Below are 23,394 nucleotides of genomic sequence, written 5' to 3'. Positions count from 1 at the left end.
CACTTCCCTCCCCTCTGGCAACCACCAGTTTGATTTCTGTAGTTATGAGTCTCTTTCTTTGTTGTTGTTTGTTTTGTTTTTTAGGTAAGTGTGATAATATGACATTTATTTTTCTCTGACCTAGTTCACTTACTTTTGGTTTGTGTATTTTTTATGTTTTATTTCCACTGTTGGCTTGTTATTTACACCCCTTCTTTTAATCTTTTTAGTTTAGTTTTGTTTTTAATATTTACCTATTTTGAAGGAGAGAATGCATGTGGGGGAGAAGTAGAGAGAGAGGAGAGAGAGAATCCCAAGCAGGTTCTGGTGCTGTCAAACCAGAGCCCAAAACAGACCTCAAACTCACAAACTGTGACATTATGACCTGAGCCGAAATCAAGAGTCGGATGCTTACCCAACTGAGCCACCTAGGTGCCCCTTTAGTTTAGTTTTTTTTAAGTAATGTTACATTATTTCACATATGAGAACCTTACAACAGTATAATTTCCAATTCTTCGTTGTCTTTGTGCTGTTGTTGTCATACATTTCACTTTCATATATGCTATAAATCCACAATTCACTGCTAGTGAATTTTTACTTGAGGCAGTCAACTATATTCTACAGCAATTAAATGGCCCCCCAAAAGAGTTTTTTTTTCAAAAAGTATTTTTTTTATATTTACCATAGACCATTTGATACTGTTCTAGGTTTTTACTTTTTTTCCCATTTTGACTCTTGTGGTTTTGATCTCTCTGCTGAAATTTCACCTGTTTATGTATGCTGCCCAACTTTTCCATTAGAGCATTTAATGTATTAATCATAGTTATTTTGTATTTTATATTTTTATGTTTTGAGAGAGAGGGAGAGTATGCGCGCACGCGAGCAGGGGAGGGGCAGAGGGAGAGAGTATCTTTTATTTTAAGTTTATTTATTTTTTTGACAGAGAAAGAGAGTACACTCACAAGCACTCATAAGCAGGGGAGGGACAGAGACCGATGTGGGGCTCGAACTCACAAACTGTTAGATCATGACCCTAGCCAAGATCAAGAGTCGGATGTTTAACGGACTGCGCGCCTAGGCACCCCAAGGGAGAGAGAGAATCTTAAGCAGGCCCCATGCCCCGCGTGGAGCCCGAGGAGGGCCTCAATCTCTTGACTGTGAGATATGACCAGAGCCTTAGATGCTTAAAAGACTGAGCCATCCAGGGGCCCCAATCATAGTTAGTTAGTTAGTCAGTTAGTTATTTTCAGGAGTAGAATTCAGTGATTCATCACTTTCATACAACACCTAGTGCTCATCATAACACATGCCCTCCTAATACCCATCATCCGTCTAGCCCATCTCCTACCCCCTTCCCTCCATCAATCCTGAGTTGGGTTTGGGTTTTGTTGTTCTTGTGGTTACCTTAGGTGCACACATGGCTTCAAATTCCTCTGGTGTTTCCTTGCTCTTAGCATTGGTTTGCTGGAGGGAGGGTTTTTCTTCAATGTTTATGCTTTGCCCTCAGCTTTAGGTCTTTTTGTTGTTGTTGTTGCTGGGTGCTTGCATACCTGGTGGTGGGAGCAGGGATTCTCTGTTGTCTTGGTTCAGCCTCAGTCTTAGGCAGGCCCTGTTTTTCTGGATCTGAGTGGGGGGAGAAAAGGGAGGGGTGTGGATCTTTTTGGTGATCCTGCTCTTGGCCCAGAGGTAGGCTATCATTAATGGTCTGGATCAGAATGTCCTGCCTTCCCCCAGGAATAAAGGGTTGTTTTATTTTTCTTTCACCCTGCCCTAGCTGCCTTGGGAGTGGCAGAGTTTTGCCACTCTTTCCCCAGCAGTGTTAAGATTTTTATTCTAGGGGCGCCTGGGTGGCTTGGTTGGGCGCCCGACTTCGGCCTAGGTCATGATCTCTGTGAGTTCGAGCCCCGCGTCGGGCTCTGTGCTGATAGCTCAGAGCCTAGAGCCTGTTTCAGATTCTGTGTCTCCCTCTCTCTGACCCTCCTCCGTTCATGCTCTGTCTCTCTCTGTCTCAAAAATAAATAAACGTTAAAAAAAAAAAGATTTTTATTCTAGAGAGGGCACCTGGTGGACCTTTGTATTTTTCCTGGAGTAGTGATTGTTTTCCTTCTCCAGACTAGCACTACGGAGGGGCTATCTCTGGCCTCCTGCCTAGTATTTTTTATGAGCATCCAATCCACAGAGATCTGTGGAGAAAAAACGTCTAAGTGTCTATGCTCTTGCTAACCCACACTAGACCTTTATTATTGTTTTTTTTTTTTTTTTTAAGTTTTATTTATTTATTTTGAGACACAGAGAGAGAGAGAGCAAGCAGGGAGGGACAGAGAAAGAGAGGGAGAGAGAGAATTCCAGGCAGGCTCAGTACTGTCAGTGCAGGTGGGGCTTGAACTCCCAAACTGTGAGATCATGACCTGAGCCAAAATACTGAGTCAGACACTTAACCGACTGAGCCACCCACGTGCCCCTAACCCATGCTAGACCTTTAGTAATTCATTACAAATTATACCTGAATTCTACTTACCTGCCTGTATATTGGTCCCACCATTCTCCCTCTGCCACAGACCAGCCAGACCTTACATCTCTCCCTGGAGGTGCCTTTTTTTCCTTAAATTTCAGTCCACTTGGTTGCCCTGTAACCTTAGCTCTCTGATGGCTTCAAGAAAAGTCACAGCTTTTTTTTTTTTTAATTTTTTTTTTCAACATTTATTTATTTTTGGGACAGAGAGAGACAGAGCATGAACGGGGAAGGGGCAGAGAGAGGGAGACACAGAATCAGAAACAGGCTCCAGGCTCTGAGCCATCAGCCCAGAGCCTGACGCGGGGCTCGAACTCACGGACCGCGAGATCGTGACCTGGCTGAAGTCGGACGCTTAACTGACTGTGCCACCCAGGCGCCCCAGAAAAGTCACAGCTTTTGATGTAAGAAACAAAGCTGAGGAACTGTAGATAAAATTAAATATATAACCCACTGCACATTGACTGATATTTGAGATAGGCAGAGTATGATATTCTTTCAGGAACTCCCAACTATCTTAATGTTTATACTTTGCTAGAGGGAAAAACAACCTTAGCTTGACAATACCTAGGCCCCTAGGATCCTGTGTGTCTTTAGCATATGAAAGTCTGTTTGGAAACCTCCAGGTACCTTTTACCTTCCCCAACTCCCAAGTATAAGATTGGTTCCTCCGCACAACCCCAGTGCAGCTCTTTCTGTCCACAGGTCCTGTCCCTGTGCTTTAATGAAACTACCTTTTTTGTACTGAAGACATACCAAGAATTCTTTCTTAGCCGTCATCTCCAAACCCCAACACTCCAAACCATATCAGTTATGTAGATTATTTGGCTTTTTCTTGTCGTTGGAGTGGGAGTGATGCTTTCACCATCTTTCTACATCTTAAATCTAATTTGTGATTAAATATATATTTGGTCTTCATCAACTGTTTCTAGACACAGCTCCTATAATTTCCTATATAAGAGCCATAGGGGCTTTTTGTTATAATATTTGTGTTTGTTCTCAATTCCTGAAATAGTTCAAGGGCAATAAAGGTGAAATGGATGTCTTTTGTTATTTATATAACAATCCCCTTTCAACCATACCTCTGAGTTTATGTTAATGAAGTGATTTTTGGAAAACATCTTGATCTCCTAAGGATGGAGGTTGGTTGCTAGAGGAACCAGACCTGTGATTAGGAGATTGGTAATTTAGGTTCAGTCTGACCTCTGGGGAGGGGAGAGGGGCTGGAGATTGAGTCAATCTCTAATGGCCAATGATTTTCATCAATCATGCCTTTGTAATGAAGCCTCCTTAAAAATCCCATAAGGAGAGAGTTTGGAGAGCGCCCAGGTTGGTGAACAGGTGGAGGTCCTGGGTGAGTAGCGGCTTGCTCAGAGAGAGCATGGAAAGTCCACACCCCTTTCCATATACCTTGCCCTAAGCATCTTTTCCATCTGGCTGTTCCTGAGTTATATCCTTTTTATTTTTTTATTTCTTATTTTTTTTAATGTTTATTTGTTTTTGAGGGAGAGAGAGACAGAGCATGATGGGAAGGGGGCAGAGAGAGAGGGAGACAGAATCTGAAGCAGGCTTCAGGCTCTGAGCTGACAGCACAGAGCCCTACCTGGGGCTGGAACTCACAAGCTGTGAGATCATGACCTGACTGAGCCACTCAGGTGCCCCCCCTGAATTATATCTTTTTTTAACAAACTGGTAATCTAGTAAGTAAACTGTTTTTCTGTGAGCCACTCGAACAAATTAATTGAACCCAAGGAGGGGGCAGTGGGACCCTTCAATTGCCAGGCATATTGGAAGCCCTGGTAACAACCTGAACCTGCATTTGGCATCGGAAGAGGGGAAAGTTTTGTGGGACCGAGCTCTTAACCTGTGAGATCTCCAGGTGGATAGTGTCAGGAGTAAGTTAAGTGTTGCAAAATTGCTTGATGTGTGGAAAACCATACATCTGGTGTCAGAAGTCCAAACAAGAATGTGTGGGAGCCCCAGCCTCCTCCCGCCAGCTAGCTAGGGTTTGATGGAATAGGGGAGAGGCTGGAATGGGCACTGGGACCAGGGACCAGGTTTCTCTGCTTGCCCTGGGTTGAATTGGGTGGAAAAAGGCAATCTAGATCTCTCTGCACCTGACTCATGGGAGACTATAAGCTCCTCTGCTATTTTCAAGTTTGTTTTCATGGTTGCTTTGGCTCAGCTGACAGACACGTGAAAACAAGTATGTTCCCACGTGTCCGTGCCTGCAGAGGGAAACCTGCATGGCTTGGTGCCAGGAGTGAAAGGAAGAGTGGTGCTGCCTTAAAGCCAGTTCTCATCTAAGCGGAGGTAGGCTGGCTCCACTCTGGGAGTGAGAGAAGGCTTATCAGTGCCCAGAGGAGTTTTTTCACTTCGCCTCCAATCCAGACTCTGGAAGGGGACCGGAACAGGTAAGGCAGGAGTTTTGGATGGAGCTGTGGAGACTGGAGTTTTCCCTGAGAACTACTTACTCTTGAGTGGCTGTGGTTCCCTTACTCTGAGCTCCACGAGGTAAGGTTCTGGCATCTCCATCTTTGTTAAGTAGATGAGAGGCTTCTGGGAAGATGATGTACTGATCTCATTCTTATCCCTGGAAATTATCTCTGTGACCTTAAAAGACTGACTCCTGGGTGGGAATCAAACGGCTTACAGGATTCCTTTATCCAGAACATGAGGGGGGAGTAAATAGGTGATCTGAATTCCTGATTCCTGGGGCATAGGAAGGTTCTTGTCTTCCTCTGACAGATTCTGGGTTCTTTATATGAAGATTGGTGTGGAGTCTAATTTTCCTGAGGTTTCTGGACTGGCCCAACTCTAAACCAAAAGTAGTAGTGTGTGTGCCATCTCCATATAGGATGCCTTCCGATGCCAGGTCTGTGGATAAGAAAAGTCATGTAGCTCCGATTGAGTGTCAGAATTCCTGGGTCCTATTCTGGGAGAATCTCTTTGCAACCCAGATGGTAGTGAGAGGCACATGCTGAGAAGGAAAACAAATAAACAGATAGCAGTTGAGCCCCAGGTTAGGGTGCCCTCTGTGTGTTCTTTCTCCATCTGGTCTTGTTGTCTCTTTTTCTGGGCACTTTAGAAAAAGAGATGTGTTGAACGGGGAAAGCAGCAATGAGGGAAGTAAGGTGGAAGTGGTGGACTTAGCAACACACAGGTGTGTATTTTCATGAAGATCCTCTCCTTGGTCTAGTCTTTGCAATGGCCCTGGTCTTAGCATCTTCCCAGTCCTCCTCACTACCTGCTCATATTCTTTTGTATTTTTTGCTGGCCTGAGAGTAGCTACAGACTTCTCTGCATGTGGCTAGATACTGCAGGAGTTCCTGTTTATGTTTGGATGGAGGTGAGTGGGTTTGGGCAGTGAGGGACCTATCAGGCTGGCTAGGGCTGTGAACCTGGTGCTGGGAGTTTGGTCTCTGCAGGTCAGGTTTGCAGCTTGTTGTTGTTGTTGTTGTTTTTAAGTTTATTTATTTATTTTGAGAGAGAAAGAAAGAGAGAATCCGAGGCAGGCTCTGCACTGTCAGCACAGAGCCCCAGAGCCCAATTGGTGCTTGAACTGATGAACCGTGGATCATGACCTGAGCCGAAATCAATTGCTAGATGCTTAACTGACTGAGCCACCCAGGCACCCCTGGTTTGCAGGTTTTAAACTGACCAAACTAGACTCTGTAGCTCGGGGGTTAGAGCACTGGTCTCATAAACTAACCAGACTAAAACCTATACCTTAGGGAGAATCCGTGCTATGGCTAGGCCTAATGCCAACCTAATGGCTGGGTGTCAAGCCAGGTACCTCTTGTTGGAAGTTGCCATCGCCTGAACCCTGTCATTGTTATCTTTCTTGGGAGCACTAGATGTCTGCCTACCTCCATTTATTTCTCTGTGTCCTGTGGTGGGAACTGATACAAGGTCATTGTATTTAGATCTATGTGCAAGGCATGCCATTCCTACAAAAGACGTTGGCTTTGCAGTTCTCTAAACCAGAGACTCACCAGCTCCTGCCCTAGACTAATATATTTATATTCTTTGCCAGGCCACAGGAAACATAAGTGTGAAGGAGACATTTGCCATGGAAGCCAGGGAGCTGGAGAGCCCCACGCCAACCTACCATCTCATTCCTGAGGCCAGCCAGCCCAGAGAGAAAGATGTCAGCATGCAACCTCAACGGACCATGGAAACTATGCAGCTAAAAAAGGAGATCTCTCTGTTGAATGGGGTCAGCCTGGTGGTGGGCAACATGATTGGCTCAGGAATCTTTGTCTCACCCAAAGGCGTGCTGGTATACACTGCCTCCTATGGGTTGTCACTAGTCATATGGGCCATTGGTGGGCTTTTCTCAGTTGTTGGTGCCCTTTGCTATGCGGAGCTGGGGACTACCATCACCAAGTCTGGGGCCAGCTATGCTTATATTCTAGAAGCTTTTGGGGGCTTCATTGCCTTCATCCGCCTTTGGGCCTCCTTGCTAATTGTTGAGCCCACCAGTCAGGCCATCATTGCCATCACCTTCGCCAACTACATCATCCAGCCCTCGTTCCCCACCTGTGATCCCCCGTACCTGGCCTGCCGTCTCCTCGCTGCTGCTTGCATATGTAAGTCTGGGGTTTAGTGGGAAAGTATGTTTGAGGATGTGGGTTCCTTTAATAATGCTAATGGTACCTCATATTTGAACAGTATATTTTGCTTTATGGGAGGAAGAGAGGCATCTTACCTTTTGAAGAAGTAATTTCACCAAAGCCATTTAACCCTGAGAGATAAGTAAGGGTAAGGGATAGAGATGAGAGAAATTTGAGTCTGTTTGTGGCTTTTGGTGCCTCACATTCCTTCAACTCTTGACTGTTACAGAGTTCTGTGCTCCAGTCTATGTGACAGGTTGGTGCATGTCTTATTTTTGTCTTATCAGATGTTTTGATTGGAGTCAATAGCACTACTTGTGGTTTAACCCAGAAAAAAACCTCAATGCTGAGGACTTTATTTTGCTTCCCAGCTTTTTATCTAAATCCAGTTAAAAAAAAGAAAACAAACCAGTTTAGAGGCTGAGAAAAGAGCTTCTCTAGATTGTTGGGGGTGGGGGGTGAGGGGGTCCCAAGGTCTTACCCATCAGGCCCACAGGACTACTGCTCCCTGCCACTTCCACTCTTTGCAGCCCATTGTGTTTTGTTTTGTTGTTTTTTTTTTAATTTTTTAAATGTTTATTTTTTGAGAGAGAGAGATAGAACATGAGCATGGGAGAGGCAGAGAGAGAAGACACAGAATCCTAAACAGGCTCCAGGCTCTGAGCTGTCAGCACAGAGCCCGACACGGGGCTCAAACCCACAAACTGTGAGATCACGACCTGAGCTGAAGTCAGATGCTTGACCGACTGAGCCACCCAGGTGCCCCTCTTTGCAGCCCATTCTAAGCAGCAGGCACCACACCAAAATGGCTTTTTCCCATTGGTGTTTCAGATTTCTTTACACTGACTTTGTAAACAAGCTCTGCTTGTGGCCAGTGACAGGAAGGTGGCTTCTAGCCCATATTTGGGTTTCTGAGGACAGAACCTGAGAGATTCCAGTTCATCCCTCTTTATTTTCCTTTTTCTCTTACGAGGTGGTGAAGAGTGATTCTGCCTAAAGTCACTGAAAAGAAAGAAGATTGCTGTGAATTTACACAGTCTTGTAGAGCTAGTGTTTTAGCTGAGAAGTGGCCCAGAATTCCCTGTGTTCCTTAAGCACTGTGCTGCCAGAAGCACTTAATTATACTCTGTCCTTTCCGTATCTCTGCTTGCAAAAGCTTTGGCAGTGTGTGTAGTTTATCCACAGTGTTAAAAATAGGCTGAGAGTACCTTGGAGTTAGCAATAAAGGATTGTACTGTACACTGGGCCTCCTGACTTTAAGGATTTGTTAAAGACAAATGTTAAAGGGAACCCCTCCACATAGAGCCCCAGGAAGAGGGAAAGTGGGTACTCAGCTGTATTGTATGTCTGGTAGGGTCTGGCCAGGGGAACTCTGGCCAGACTGAGTTGTCTAGAAAAAGAATAATTTTCTGGGGTGCCTGGGTGGCTCAGTCAGTTAAGCATCTGACTTTGGCTTAGGTCATGATCTCACAGTTCCTGGGTTTGAGCCCCACATCAGGCTGTCTGCTGAGAGAGCCTGCTTCAGGTCCTCTCTCCCTCCTGCCCTCTCTCTGCCCCTTCCCTGCTCTCAGTCTCTCTCAGTTTCAAAAAATAATAATAATTTTCTGATTACAAAATATGTTAGGGGGTGCCTAGGTGGTGGCTCATTTGGTTAAGTATCTGGCTCTTGATTTTGGCTCAGGTCATGATCTCATGGGTTCATGAGATTGAGCCCTGCGTTGGGCTTTGCACTGACAGAGTGGAGCCCGCTTAGGATTCTCTCTCCCTCTCTCTCTGCCCCTCCCCCTCTCTCAAAATAAATAAACATTAAAGAAAAAATAAAATAAAATGTATTCATTAAGGAGAAAATTAACTTGACCACAAATCACCCATAATCTACCACCAAAAGATGAGCACTTTTAATAGTTAAATCATGTCTTCATTTCTTTCTTTTTATAGAATTGGTATCATACTTTGCATATAACTTTATATTCTGCATTTTAAATTTAGTATATCATTTTTTTTTTTTTCGTTTTGTGGAATGTTCTTCAAAAGAAACATTTTTTAAAGTAGTGTCTCTTTTACTATTATTGTTTAGAGGTAATATGCAATGTTACAAGCACTTTGAAAATGCAAAAAAATAGAAAAAAGAAAAGAAAAATCACCCATAATTTTAACTCCCAGAGAAGTATTGCTGCTATTTGTGTGAAATACCTGTGGTATTTTTTTTTCCTGTGCTTATCTCATTTTTTACAAGTACTTTTGAGATCATACTCTGTGTGGTTTGTATAATACTTTTAAAAATTTAATATTTAATCCCTTTCATGATATATTCTTAGAAAACATGGTTTAGGGACACATAAGTAGGTTCCTGGCAGTGTGGTATAGTGGTTAAGTTCACAGGCTCCCATGCCAGACTGGGATTGATTCCAACTTTACCAGCTGTTTTTCTAGCTGTTAACCTTAGAGTAGTTAGTTAACTGTTGCTTTGGTCTTCTCATTTGTAAAATGGAAATATCAATTGTACCTACTGAAAAGATGGTTGTGAGGAGTAAATGAATCAATACATGTATAGTACTTCTCTGTGTCTGGCATATAGTAAGTGTTCTGTAATATCATTAAAAATAATATTGCTGTGGGAGTCTTTGTATATATAGTTTCAGAGTTTCTGCATCTTTTTTTAGGGTAGAATTATACAAGAGAAATACTTGTGTCTAAAGAAATAAACTGTTTTAAGATTCTTCATGTGTTACCCAATTTTCTTCTAGAAGGTTTTGTGAGTTTGTGCTCTTATCTAAGCAACTGAGAGTGCCTGTGCATTGGTCTCGTGTTGGCCTTAGGGTGAATTCCAAAAATAACCAAGTCAAAGGACACCTCTATATATAATTTTTCATGTGCAAAAGATTTTTATTTGCTAAATCCTTTTTCCTTTATGATTTTCCTCATTGTTTTTGTGCTTAGGAAGCCCATCCCCATATCAGGAACTGCTCTTTTGATTGGAGAAGAGACCTCACTTCTTAGAAGTGCATTCATAGCATCTGTAGCTGCTTTTATTCAAGTGTACTTTTACCCAGAGTACTCAGGATCAGAGTTCCTTCAAGCCCCTATCCTAGAAGCCCAGGCTTTTTCACAATGCATGTCTGTAGGCAGGAAATTGTCAGAGACGGGCCGAAGTTATAAAACCATGTCTCATTCTAACTGACAAGACTTTGGAGTTCAGCTTGCTCCTCTTCTTGGAACTTAGGGTGTAGAATCAGGCTGATGCATCATCTAACAAATCTGGAATGTGCTGAAGGGAGTCTCTTTGGGCAGGGGTGGCAGTGAGAACGATGTGGTCTTAAGAGACAAAAATTTGGAAGAAACCAATTAGGTCATAATTAAGGGGGAAACCCCCAAAATCTGCACTTGTAACCATGGTGAAATTTAGGTGGGATAGGATAATTAAGTTAGTCTAAAATTGAGATATGAGGGGCGCCTGGGTGGCGCAGTCGGTTAAGCGTCCGACTTCAGCTCAGGTCACGATCTCGCGGTCTGTGAGTTCGAGCCCCGCGTCAGGCTCTGGGCTGATGGCTCACAGCCTGGAGCCTGTTTCCCATTCTGTGTCTCCCTCTCTCTCTGCCCCTCCCCCGTTCATGCTCTGTCTCTCTCTGTCCCAAAAATAAATAAACGTTGAAAAAAAAATTTTTTTAAATTGAGATATGAGAGGGGTCCACGTTGTTGTTTGGGAGACTGTCTACAGAAATTATAACCATGCCAAGCTAGACAATTAAAGTTCCATTCTAGAAGAAAGGGCCCAGATAGTCTCCATATAACAACTCCAGGTCAGAGCTGCAAGCTGGTGCCCCATGGGCCAGACTTGACCCACAGATATATTTGTTTGGCCTCGTGTTGTAAACAATTTTGAATTACTTGCCAAAATATGAAAATCAGGACTGGACCTTTCTTTTGAAAAACCAAAAATTCTGGTAACCTTGGACCCACATTCTTTACTGACACAATCAGCTGCCTTTGAGTAGTGGTTGCTCTCTTTAAAGGAGCATACACTCTTTAGTCTGCTACAGCCCTCCACTCCCTCTTGTTTAATACCCAGACATTCTTACCATTGCTCACTTGTATTACCTACTTGGACCTTGAAGGTGTTACTAATTCAAATCCTGGCTTTATAGCAGCCCCTTACCCTATTCCCAGATTACACTGGCAGAGAGATCCTAGCAACTTTTTTTAAATTGCAGGCTATTTTAGCTACTTACTATCCTAGGGCAGTGGTTCTCAACCGGAGGTGAGTTTGTCCCCCAGGAGGCATTTGGCAAGGTCTGGAGAGATTTTTGGTTGTCACACCTGCTGGGAAGGGGTGCTACTGGCATCTAGTGGGCAGAAGCCAGATCTTATAAAGTACAAGCATCTTATAAAGTATAAGACAGCCTCATACAATTAAGCCTTTTCTAGCCCCAAATGTCAATAGTGCCGAGGTTGAGAAACTCTATTCTAAAGGTGCATTCTACTCATATCTGTGCTGGGAGCTTGGACTCTTCTGTGGTGGGTGGGGCCTCAGGCTGCCAATTGGACTCAGTATGCTTAGAGGCTCTTACTCACTTAAGGGACTGTAGGGGAAAATGGCAGTTCTTGAGGTCCATAGGTCCCTTCTCTGGCAAGGTGACCAGCAGTATTCTTGATAACTCAGGTGCCCAGGAGTACTTGATTTGATTGCGATGTTTCTGTCTTAGGTGTTGTCATTCTGTTTATCTTTGTGGGATCCTGCCTGTTGTGTAGGCTCACACGTATCACTGGAGATTATTTGCTGTAAAGGTTTCAGTATAGAAGTCATTTAGCATTGACACTGGCATCAAAGCAGAGGCTCACACTGAGATCCATTTCCCCCACCCTCCACCCCCCATGGTTTGTTTGGCAAGGCCCACAGTGAAGAAGAGCTGGAGGAGGGGGAGCAGGAGCTGGAGGAGATGGGGGAGGGAGACTGCCAAGGGGGAGACGAGTGAAGAAACACCGTATAATTCCTGAATAACTTACTGTTGTCTCTTGCTGTCTTAGGCACTGGCATGGCCAGAGTTCTGAGAAGGAAGGGTATGCTCCCCTTTTTTGGTCAGTTGTTGCTGTGGATAGACAGCTCTCATGTTCTGAAAGTGACAGGCCTCAGAAGGACTGGGTCTTTAGCAGTACAAAGACCCTGGAGTCTACCCCTGTATAGAGCATGAATGGGTTGATAATAAGAGTAAATGTGTATATCTGTGTAATTAAAAACAAGGAGGGGGTGCCTGAGTGCCTAAGTTGGTTAAGAGTCTGACTCTTGATCTCAGCTCAGGTCATGATCTCAGGGCTTGTGGGTTTGAGCCCTGCATTGGGCTCAGTGTTTACAGCCTGGAGTCTGCTTGGGATTCTCTCTCTCTCCCTCTCTCTCTTTGCCCCTTCCCGCTTGTTCATGAGCACACACATATATTCTCTCTAAATAAATAAATAAATAAATAAATAAATAAATAAATAAATAAACTTTAAGCAAACAAACAAGGGGGTTTCTTAACAAGGCATATACCTGACATATTCATATGCATCCTGAGAGGTAACTCCAGATTCCAGGATTTACATTTGGAAGGGTTTACTTCTCCTGGACTGTTGTACATTTTTCTCCTAATATATTTGTAGATGGTCTCTCCCCTGCTTTTTTTCTTCTTCTGCCTTGTAGCTGCTGTTGTTAAGGATTGCACTCCTGTGTCCTTGAGTGCCCCTTAGTAACACCCAGCTTGTTTGTGGGAGGAATTGGAAGGGTTCCTTCCTTTCCCTGTTGCTGTGGGAAAAGGGAGCTGTGACTATCAGCATAACTGGGACTATAGCTGCAGATTGCCAAGTCATCTCCTCATCAGAAAGAGAATATGAGAGGCACAGTTCTGTTGTAGGGCACATGTATTATCCAGGATGAATTTCGGCTTCAAACAACTGAAAACCGAAAGCAGTATGGCTCAAATATATTGAAGTTTATTTCTCTCACATATTAAAAGTTTATTTCTCTCACAGCATTGTGGGGCTGGTAGGATGACTTTATAGTTTTTCGGGGAGCCAGGTTCCTTCCTTCTGCTTCACTGCTCTGCCATCTTCAGCATGCGACTTCTTCCTAGCTGGAGGTCCAAGATGGCTACTCACGCTCTAGCTGTCAAGTCTGCACTGTAGCTGATACGGAGAACAAAGAAAGGCATGTGCTACCCTTCAAACAGACTTCCTGAGGTCTTATTTATATGAATGTTTGCTTACATCCCTGGGGCAAGAACTTAGTTATCTGGCCATACCTGCCTGCGGAGAGAGGCTGGGAAATGTCAACTTTATTTTGGGCGGCCATGACTACGCTAAAATTTCTATTACTAAGGAAAAAATGGAAGAAGAGATATTAGAAGATAACTAGCAGTTTTTGCCACAGAGAGACTTTAGGGATTTGTTTCTGCTTTGGGGTTGGGTATGGATCTGCTAAAGCCCCTAGAGACTGAAGACCCTCACATGGACCCCACACTTGCTGGTACAGGCTTTCCAGCCAGGAAATGAGATCGGGAGAAGAGGGAAGTCTTGGATGTTGTAATTGTGGTAGTTGCGTCTGAGCACCTGGCCTCCAGGCTCAGCTTTGTGCTTAAGCCCTGACAGAATCTATGGTGCTAGATGGGGTTGGGAATTTGGGGAGGCTTGAAGGGGTGGGATCAGATAGTGATATGTTTCTTACTTAATTAAAATCAGGAAAACCTTAAGGGGACTTGGCTTCTATATGGTAGACTGTTCTTGGAGCTCCCTGTTCTCTGGCAGGGCTGAGAGTATGGTGAAGCAAGTAAGGCTCCGGGGACAGCATTTAAGGATGCACTCACTCTGGGGGTGAGTCCCCCAGACACCTGGGGGTGTCTGGGTGGTCCATTGGTTAAGAGTCCGACTCTTGGTTTCGGCTCAGATCATGATCTAGCAGTTGGTAAGTATGAGCCCCGCCCTGACGATGCAGAGCCTGCTCAGGATTCTCTCTCTTTCTGCCCCTCCCCTGCTCCTGCTCTCTCTCTTCCCTTCTCTGTCTCAAAAAATAAATAAATAAACTTAAAAAAGAAAAAAAGGATGCATTCATTCTGAGGTTCTCCAGGCGATCCTGAAAGTGAGCACCTCCTTAAATTTTGTGTCCCAGACACCCTCCTTACCTCACCCTACTTCTGGCCTTGCTCCCTGGCTACACGTTGTTTTAGATTAAGTATTTTAATTTTTACTGAGGAAGAAGCATTTATGCCTGGTAAATAACAGTGTAAAACAGTGTACAATGGAAAAAGTGTCTCTCCCTCACCAGAGCTTTGGTCTTCTTCCCCAGAGGCAACCACTGTGACCAGGCTCTTTTGTATCTTTCCAGCTGTCATTCAGAAGGGGCTCTGAGGGGATTTCCACGAAGAGCTGCCTTCTTTCACTTACTGGCAGGAGTCATTGAATTGCACTATGTGCAATATTTACTTCTGTGCTGAGAGGATCAAGCCAGGGGGGAGATTTGTAGCAGGATGGAGGGAAGGAGAAGGAACAGGAGTGAGAGGGAGTGCCTGTCAGTGGGGCTGTGGAGTATGTCTTCTTTTCTCCCCCATCTTGCAGCCACATCTTGGTGCTGTAAGGCACAAGCACGGTGAGCACAGCTAGGGCATCGTGAGATAGTCTCTTTCTTTGTGTGTATGTCCGTCTTTTTGTCTGTCACTCTTTTTGTCCCTTCTCTCTGTCTCTCTTGGTCTGTCTCTTATCTCTCTCTCCCCTGTCTTCTGTGTATTTCTGCACCTTTCTCTGTTAGTCTTTTTCTCACAAGCTGCACACCCTCTCACCTCTGCTTCTTTTCATAGTTCTGTTTCCTTCCTCTGCTTTTTTGTGGTTTTTGCTCCTCTGTTACAAGGGCCTGTATGTACCTTCGACTTGCTGTGTCTCCCAACTCTGCTACTGTTAGATAGATTCCATTTCTTGCTGCCCCACTCTGTGTTCCTGGGAAAGACAATTGAATAGGTTCACCTTGGGTGATCAGCTGTGATAGGTGGGGGGGGGGGGGGGGAGGCAATTCCCAAGAAGGGGCCTGGCAGATACCTCAAAATATGCTTACTGTGTTGGATAGGGGTCTGCGGATTACTGGTGGCTATTAATTTGGTAATCCTTATGCTAGCTGATCTAGGCTTAACCCCCACAGAGAACTTGGATTAGCAGGGCAGGTCCCTGGGAAGACCTGCCAGCAGCATGCATTCCTTTGGCCTTCCCTCCTCTTTGACCATTGCCTTCCTCCATCCCCCGTATGACTAACTAGTGAGCACCTGTATCATTTGCCAGAGTACTGAGTGAAAGGTCTTTAAGGGCTATGGAGGCTGTTTAGCCACCATGTTTATTTCCACAGGCTCTAGGCTTCCTCACATCTGAGTAGAGAAATGTCAACTTTCTGACAATTGCCTCACTCTAGGGAATTGGTGATTAAGTGAAAGTCATCACCATCTTTTTTTTTAATGTTTATTTTTGAGAGAGAGAGAGTGTGTGTGGGTGCGTGCAAGTGCAAGTGGGGAGGGGCAGAGAGAGAGAATTTCAACTGGGTCCGCACTGTCAGTGGGGAGCCTGACATGGGGCTTGAACTGATGAACCGCAAAGACCATGACCTGAGCTGAAATCAAGAGTTGGATGCTCAACCAGCTGAGCCACCCAGACACTCCAAAGTTCATCAACATCTTGATTCCAACCAGAGTTTATCAGTTCCCCTCTTTGCTTGGCAATAAGCTTAAGAAAACAATATGCTTTTGTTTCCCCCTAATAGTTGTGGTCTTCTATGGGCACATGCCCAAGGGGGAGACCTTCATGAGACAGATGTCCGTATGACCATAGCATGAGTTACTAAGCTGTGCTGTGAAGTGGGAATGCCATAGGGTTCAGGGAGAGAGAGCTCAGTGAGGGGCTGCCTGGTATATTTGGGGAAGGTTTTACAGAGGAGGTGGGGATTTAGCTAGATCTTGAAAGTGGGAGTTGTTGGCTGTGGCAGGAGGAGGAAGAAAGGACATTTCTTTTAAATGTATATATGGCACCAGTAAGAAGAGAGTCTGGCTGAAGGAGAGAGTGCAAAATGGGTAGGAGTAGGTGGAGGCAGCCTGGAGGATGAACCCAAAAGATTTTGTAATAATGTTTGAGGTTCACATAAAAGTTCTATTGTTGGAGGCTTAGAGCAGTACTTAGCAGTGTCACTGTGGAGCCTCTTGTATTCTGTTCTTGTGTCTTCCTGGTGGGTCAGAGCAGTCCCTGTTTAGCAACAGTAAGGTGCTGGGACACTCTGCATAGGGCCCAGATATCACTGATGTCCACGAAGAGCTGGAACGTAAAGCCAGTAGTGCAGACAGGAGCCTAGAGAATGTCCAAGCAAGCTTCGTTTTGCGTGGGCCTCACTGAGAATCAGGAGGTTTGGATAGAAATGGAGGGGGTGGATGGGGAGGGGGTCCTTGTAAGCTTAGGAATGGTGGTTAGCCTTATCTATAAAATGGGAATAGGAACACCTGTATTTTAAGGTTGTGAGAATTAATCGGGAGGATGCATGTGGAATTGTCAGGTACATAACAGGCTTTTAAAAATATATACTTACATGCAAAACATTGTCTCTCTAATTCGTAGGTGATTTGCCACTTGTATTTAAATTCACCTCATTTATTGATGGACCTCTCTTGTCCCCACTTTCTAATGTGGCCTTGGAAATGTTTTGTGCCTTGGGTGGCTTGGAACCTTGGGAGTCTGAGTGGGGAAGGGTGGGTGAAATCCATTATTTCTGGGCCTGGGTGCAATTTCCAAAAATGATTCTGGCTGTCAGAATTAATGAATATGTGTTAATGCATGCCTTTGTATCTTAACTTGTCAACAGTGCTGGGCAGATTGTGGATGTCCCTCCATTTGCCTGTTCTTGTGGTTCTGACTCGATCACTGGCCCCTTTGGTTTTAGTTAGGGCAGAAGTGATGCTCTCTAAGGAGAGGTTGGGTCACTGTGCCCTCAGCTCAAGCCTGCCAGTGATTTTATGTTTTTCCTTCTAGGTCTGCTGACATTTGTCAACTGTGCCTATGTCAAGTGGGGCACACGTGTGCAGGACACGTTCACTTATGCCAAGGTCTTAGCGCTCATTGCCATCATTGTCATGGGCCTCGTTAAACTGTGCCAGGGTAAGATGGGCCTGGGCTTGGAAGGAGGGTGAATGACTCCAGGAATTTGTGTGGATTTCCTGAGGAGGACATGGGAAATCTTGGCTTAACTGATCAGCTCATTCTATGTATATCCTAGACTGTCATTGAGAGTAAGACATCTGTTCCTGGGCTCCTTGGACCAGGCTGGCTTGGCCAACTGAACACGAGTCAGTCCCTCTCGCAGGGCTGTTTTCCCTTTGTGGAGGCTGGGAACATTGCAAGAAGGCAGCTGAGAGCCTAGGAATTCTTGAAACCTGGGTTGTGTGTAATTGGGTCATAAATGTAGCTGATGGGGATAGAGTGAGCCCTGCTGTGGCCCTGTTTTTGGTCTGTGACTGCCAGGCAGCAAGTAGGAAGACTTGGCCCTCCTTGAGAGGAGTGGGAAGGTGTGCATAGAAGGTGGATGGAATGTAGAAATGAGTGGTTATTTTGGAGTCTTTACTTTTTGCTTTTATTTAGCATTTGAACCCAAAGTCAGCTCTCAGCAAAATATTAAAATAGTATGAAGCACTGGCTTTCCTACATGTTGGCTTTAGGAAAGCTTTTCATTCCTGAATCAGAGTAAACTAGCAGGGAGGGTAAAAGGCCTCATGAGGTCTCCTGAGCTCTTAGGGAAGTCCTGTGGTGTCTTTGGCCAAGGATATCTCAATCACTTACTTAGCAACCCAGTTCTATATTGTCTGTCTCTAAACTCAGCTGTGTTTACATTTACCAGGGAGAGGTGAGACCCCCTTCTCAGATCTATTGGTTTTGGAATTCAGAAAGCTCTGTTTTCAAGTGCCTTCGGTGATTCTGGTCCAGTACCTTGGCATATGTGCCAAGTTAGTACAGCCAGCCATCTGGATGTCCCTGGAGTCTCAGGAACATCTCAGGTCAAATTGGGTAGCTGAATTAGCCTCCTACCAAGATCTGTGCCTTAGGAAACCACTGCTGTGAATGATGACTGACACCTCTCGGGCATGAAAACCCCTATTTTCCCTTCTCTTGCTGCACACCCATCCCTTTTTGATACATTAAAGGAATAGGTCTGCTTTTTGCAGGGGATTACAGCAGGCTTCCTTAGAAGTATGGATCTTGTAAGAAAAAAAAAAAAAAAGTATGGATCTTGTTTAAAAAACCTCCAGTGTGTCTAGAAGGTCTCTCTTCTGGGCAACTGGGTGCTGCTCCCTTGGCTTTCAACTGTGGGGGCTCCAGATGCCTCCAAGGAGAACAACAGGTGCCTAGGCTGGCTCTCCACGGGTGGAAGTGGCTTAGGCCTACCCCAGGCGCAGTGAGAGATAAGAAGACCCCAGTTCCTACATAGCCTGTGATTTCCTGCTGCATGCAACCGCAGCCCCTGCAATTAGAGCAACAGAGTTCCCTCCATGAGAATGAGAAAACTGTTTGACCACATTGTGCAGTGGTCTTGGCCAAAAGAGATAGTTCCACAGGAAGGTCTAATTGTTAGTTAAAAATGTAAAACAGGGTTATTTCTAAAAATAGGAAGAACTCTGGCCTACCGTGAGGTCACTTGGAAATTCAGCAGAGCTTTGGAAAAGGTGTTATCACTTCAGAAGGCAGCCAGGAATGTTTTTGTTTTTCTGAGATTGTGTAATTTTGCTAAAGGAATATGAACTTTCTTGAGGGAGTGGGTGGGGTGATAAAGTACAGGGAGCTGGTGGTTGTTCTTTTGGTGTTAAATTATGTTTTTTTTCTTCCCTCTGCCCGCTTGCTTTTCCCTTCTTTTCTTGACCCTCCTCTTTTTTTCTCCCCTCTTCACTTCCTCTTTCTTACTGCCTCTCCCTGTTCTTCCTCTTCTCCCTATACCTTCCATCTCTCCCCTCCTTCTTCCTCTTCCTTCTCCCTGAACCCCTTCCCCTATCTGCCTTTGCCCCCACAGGACACTCTGAGCACTTTCAGGATGCCTTTGAGGGTTCCTCCTGGGACATGGGAGACCTCTCTCTCGCCCTCTACTCTGCCCTCTTCTCTTACTCAGGTTGGGACACCCTTAATTTTGTAACAGAAGAAATCAAAAACCCAGAAAGGTAATGGTGGGATCACACTCTTTCCCCCCAATTTGGCTGGAACTCCTGCTAATAGTGGGCACACTTGCCCTCCTCCCTCTCCTCCTTTCTCTTTCTCTCATTCCTTCTTCTTCTCCCTACTGCCCTTTTTCTAGCTTGGAGGAATTAGGGGGTAAGCTAGGAATGAGTGAAGGTGGGAAAGCCCCTGGCTCCTCACCCTCAGGTTTACACTGAAGGATCCCCAGGGTCCTTGCTCAAGGAGAGGTCCTTCAGTGGGCAGTAGCTGACCCAGCTGGGGCTAAGGTGTTAGAACCTCGTCTCTGGTGCTGACACTGAGGCCTGAGGAGCCAGGAGCTTATTCTGGGCAGCCAGTTCCCCAGCCTGACCTCCAGTCCCTGGAGGACACTGCTCCTCCTTCATTGGGGTCCATTGGTCCTATTGTGGTGAGGATCAAATACTGATCCCCAGCTATCCTCACAGAGAAGGGTTTCTCCCTCCCCCTCTGCTTCTCCCTCTCTCCCTCGCTCTCTCTGTTTCTCCATGGAAAGGGCATGGGATTCATATCCATCTTTGACCATGTGGGGAAGAGGAGCCTGCCTCAAAGATTTAGAACCAGGGAACTGTTAAACTTCAGAAAAATCCTTGGGTTAACTTTTTTTGACTCCAAGGATAGTTGATTCTAGGTAGTCCTGTCTCACTTGTCCTGACAGAAATTTGCCCCTGGCCATTGGGATTTCTATGCCAATTGTGACGCTCATCTACATCCTGACCAATGTGGCCTATTACACAGTGCTGAACATTTCAGATGTCCTTGACAGTGATGCTGTGGCTGTGGTGAGTACCCATTTGCTCATCACCTTTTCATACTGAATGGCTCAATCTTTCTTTCTGCAGCCATTCCAGTTCTGCAGGGTGGGATGATGGGTCTAGGTTAGAGGGTGGGTGGGCTGCTCAGTAGTGATGGCATTTGTCCTGATAGCATAGGTACAGGAGGCTTATGAAAGCCTGTCCTGTGCTGAGTGCCTTCTGTGCTCTGCCCTCAGACATTTGCTGACCAGACATTTGGCATGTTCAGCTGGACCATTCCTATTGCCGTTGCCCTGTCCTGCTTTGGGGGCCTCAATGCGTCTATCTTTGCTTCATCAAGGTACTGTGTTTCTGCCTTACCAATAACAGACTGCGGTATTTAATCCTCTCAGGCTCTAGGTGAGCCTGTAAGAGCCCTTCTTTCTCTTGGATATATAGGGTGTATGTGTGTGTAAGCTAATGTGCATGCATATGCTTGCCTTTGTGCAAACATTGTGTGCTTGAAGCTCACCCTTCGATCTGAGACGAGGACAAACTGGTTAGAGGTAGAGCGGAGGAAGGTCGTAGCTTGGAGTAGTGATCCTGTCAGGGACTATACTCTAGGCTCCTAGAGTGGGTTATCTGCAGCCCCAGGATTCATTCCTTTAGAAGATTATTATTGAGCACTTGCTGTGTACCAGGTATTAGTACAGGATAACTCTGCCCCTCATTTCAAAAACACTAAGGCTGGCAGGTAGGCTCTTGCTCTCCTCTCTACATAGAGACTTATCTATAGGAGCATTTGTCTTTCCTCCTGTTTCAGAGAAAAGAGCAGTTCTGCTTTTCCAGGCTCACTCTGGGTTCTAGTACCACCCTCTTCTTTAGCATTTTGCTTCATCACTTGGCCCTTCTCTTTGGTGGATGTTCATTTGGAGCCAGCTCTGCGCTTCTCTCATCTCTACTTAGTGAAATCACAAAACAACTTTTCTTACTCCCTTCTTCCTTATGGACACACTTTTTGAGGGAATAGTATGCATTTTGACTGTCAGTCATTTTTCTAACCATTATACTTTGGCTTCTACTACCTAAAAAAATGTTCTTATTACCAGTGTACCTGTGTACATTGTGTACCAGTGACCTCCTTCTTAGCCTGCTTTTAGGTCCTTATCCTACTGCATCCCCAAAGCAAGTGATGCTTACCACCCTCTACTTCTGAAACTCTTCCTGTGACTCTGTGACTCTCTGATATCTGAGAGAAAGGCTTCTTTCCCTATTTCTCTTCCACTCACCTTATAAACGTTGCTGCCCCAGGACTGGGAGTGTAATAGATATTCAATAGATATTTTCTGCATGAACAGATAAGATGAACTAATAAAATAGTTTCATCCTGTTTATTTTTCTTACTAGTTTTGACACCCCAGTCCATGTACCTGGGGTCTCCCTAGGGTAACCAGAATAATAGAGAAATCAAAGTCTTGTAAAACAGTATGGTGTCATCTTCCCTTGCTTCAGCCTGGTGTGGCCAGGGTTGCACCAGATGTGACTCTTAACAAGTTACCCCACCCAGAGATGGTGTTTCCTATAGCCTTACCCTTACTGATTCCTAAAACATCCCAATTGGCTCTGTCAATCTTCTTCTTCTTTTTTTAATTCTTTAAATGTTTTTTTTATTTTTGAGAGAGAGAAGGAGTGAGAGAGACCGAGCATGAGAAGGGGAGGGGCAGAGAGAGAGGGAGACACAGAATCTGAAGCAGGCTTCAGGCTCCCAAGCTGTCAGCACAGAGCCTGACACAGGGCTCAAACCCATGAACTGAGATCATGACCAGAGCCGAAGTCAGATGCTTAACCAACTGAGCTGCCCAGGCACCCACCCTTCCTTCCTTCCTTCCTTCCTTCCTTCCTTCCTTCCTTCCTTCCTTCCTTCCTTCCTTCCTTCCTTCCTTCCTTCCTTCCTTCCTTCCTTCCTTCCTTCCTTCCTTCAGAGAGAGAGCATGAGCAAGGAAGGGCAGAGAGAGAAGGAGAGAGAGAATCCCAAGCAGGCTCTGCGCTGTCAGTGCAGAGCCCCAGGTAGGGCTTGAACTCACAATCTGTGAGTTCAGAGATCATTACCTGAGTGGAAACCAAGAATTGGACACTTAATCGACTGAGCCACCAGACACCGCTCTTTTTTTTTTTTTTTTTAATGTTTATTTACTTATTTCGGGAGAGAGAAAGCAAGAGAGAGAAAGAGAGCAGGGAAGGGGCAGAGAGAGGGAGAGAGAAGGAGAGAGAGAGAGAGAGAGAGAGAGAGAGAGAGAGAGAGAGAGTCCCTAGCAGGCTCCACACTGTCAGCACAGTGCCTGATGTGGGGCTCAATCCCACAAACCTTGAGATCATGAACTGAGCTGGAATCAAGAGTCGGACACTTAACTGACTGAGCCACCTAGGTGCCCCAGCTCTGACAGTCTTCTTAAAATACTTATGTGGTAGGTGCCTTTTAACCTCATTCAGCTATATTGTGGCATTGACAGAATGGGGGTGGGGATAGGGGATGCAGAGAGTAAGGGTCTGCATATAAAGGGGACTGCAGTGATGTCAAGATAATGCACAATTGTTTCTGTCTTACCTTCTCACTTTTTCTTTATTACCTATGTAGTTGTCTTTGTCTTTGTACTAGACACCTTTGCTGCACCAGGACATTACCTCCCCTTCCAGCATCCCCTCTACCATATTTCTTCTCTACCTAGCACAAATTATTAACCTCGTGTGAGCCAACTCCCAATATCTTGCCCTATGACCCTTCCAGATGCTATCTTCAACTCCTGTGGCTCCACCTGGATGGCCCACAGGTATCTCAATGCACTCCACTTGTGCTTTGTCTCTAGTTGTGATGTTATGTGCTATCAGTTCTCCTTGTGTGGCCTCTTTATTTTTCCCTTGGTGTCTACCCTCTTCTTCCAACTCAAACATGTACATGCGTGCACACACATATATACACACACACACGTAATGTATCACCAAATTTAGTTGAGGTTGTCACAAATGTCTTGTTCTCTCCTAAACCAGGGTGTCTACCCTCATTCAGGCCTCTTCTCTTATGGGACAGTTGTCACAGATTGCTTTCTTGTGTGGCCTTCTCCCTATACCCTAGCCTCTCCCTCCTTTAGTTGGCTTCCATGATGCCCTCAGAGTCTCTGTGTCAAATCCTGTCAGGCCTTTACTTCAGAGCCACAGGTGACTCTCAGTGTTTGTTTAGACTCCACAGCATGGCCTGTGTGCAAGTTCTTTCCAGCTGTTCCTCACACACCTTATCCTGGGACTGCAGGCATTCTAGTACCAACCTTCAAGGAGGCCA

The 23,394-nt window shown here is 45.2% G+C and overlaps 1 protein-coding gene across 7 annotated transcripts in view; it reads left to right on the top strand.

The window, feature by feature from the left end:
- SLC7A6 (solute carrier family 7 member 6) overlaps positions 1-23,394 on the top strand; it is a 36,931-nt gene that overhangs the window by 5,746 nt on the left and 7,791 nt on the right. For 4 of the 7 annotated variants that reach the window (XM_086689097.1, XM_086689102.1, XM_086689101.1 and 1 more), the window contains exons 2-6: positions 6,528-7,083; positions 17,125-17,250; positions 19,151-19,295; positions 19,985-20,108; positions 20,318-20,421. In XM_086689097.1, the coding sequence (XP_086545223.1) occupies positions 6,564-7,083; positions 17,125-17,250; positions 19,151-19,295; positions 19,985-20,108; positions 20,318-20,421 (1,019 nt within the window). In that variant the 5' untranslated portion in view covers positions 6,528-6,563. Of the gene's footprint in view, positions 1-4,658; positions 5,006-5,038; positions 5,655-6,527; positions 7,084-17,124; positions 17,251-19,150; positions 19,296-19,984; positions 20,109-20,317; positions 20,422-23,394 lie in introns of those variants that run through there. The other 3 variants (XM_086689099.1, XM_086689098.1, XM_086689104.1) reach the window with 3 other exon arrangements.

Source organism: Puma concolor, chromosome E2, assembly GCF_028749965.1.
Source record: "Puma concolor isolate L17-30 chromosome E2, mPumCon1.1.hap2, whole genome shotgun sequence".
NCBI lineage: Eukaryota > Metazoa > Chordata > Mammalia > Carnivora > Felidae > Puma > Puma concolor.
The sequence above is the reverse complement of the archived record's forward strand: the minus strand, read 5'-3'. Positions and strand labels throughout refer to the sequence as shown.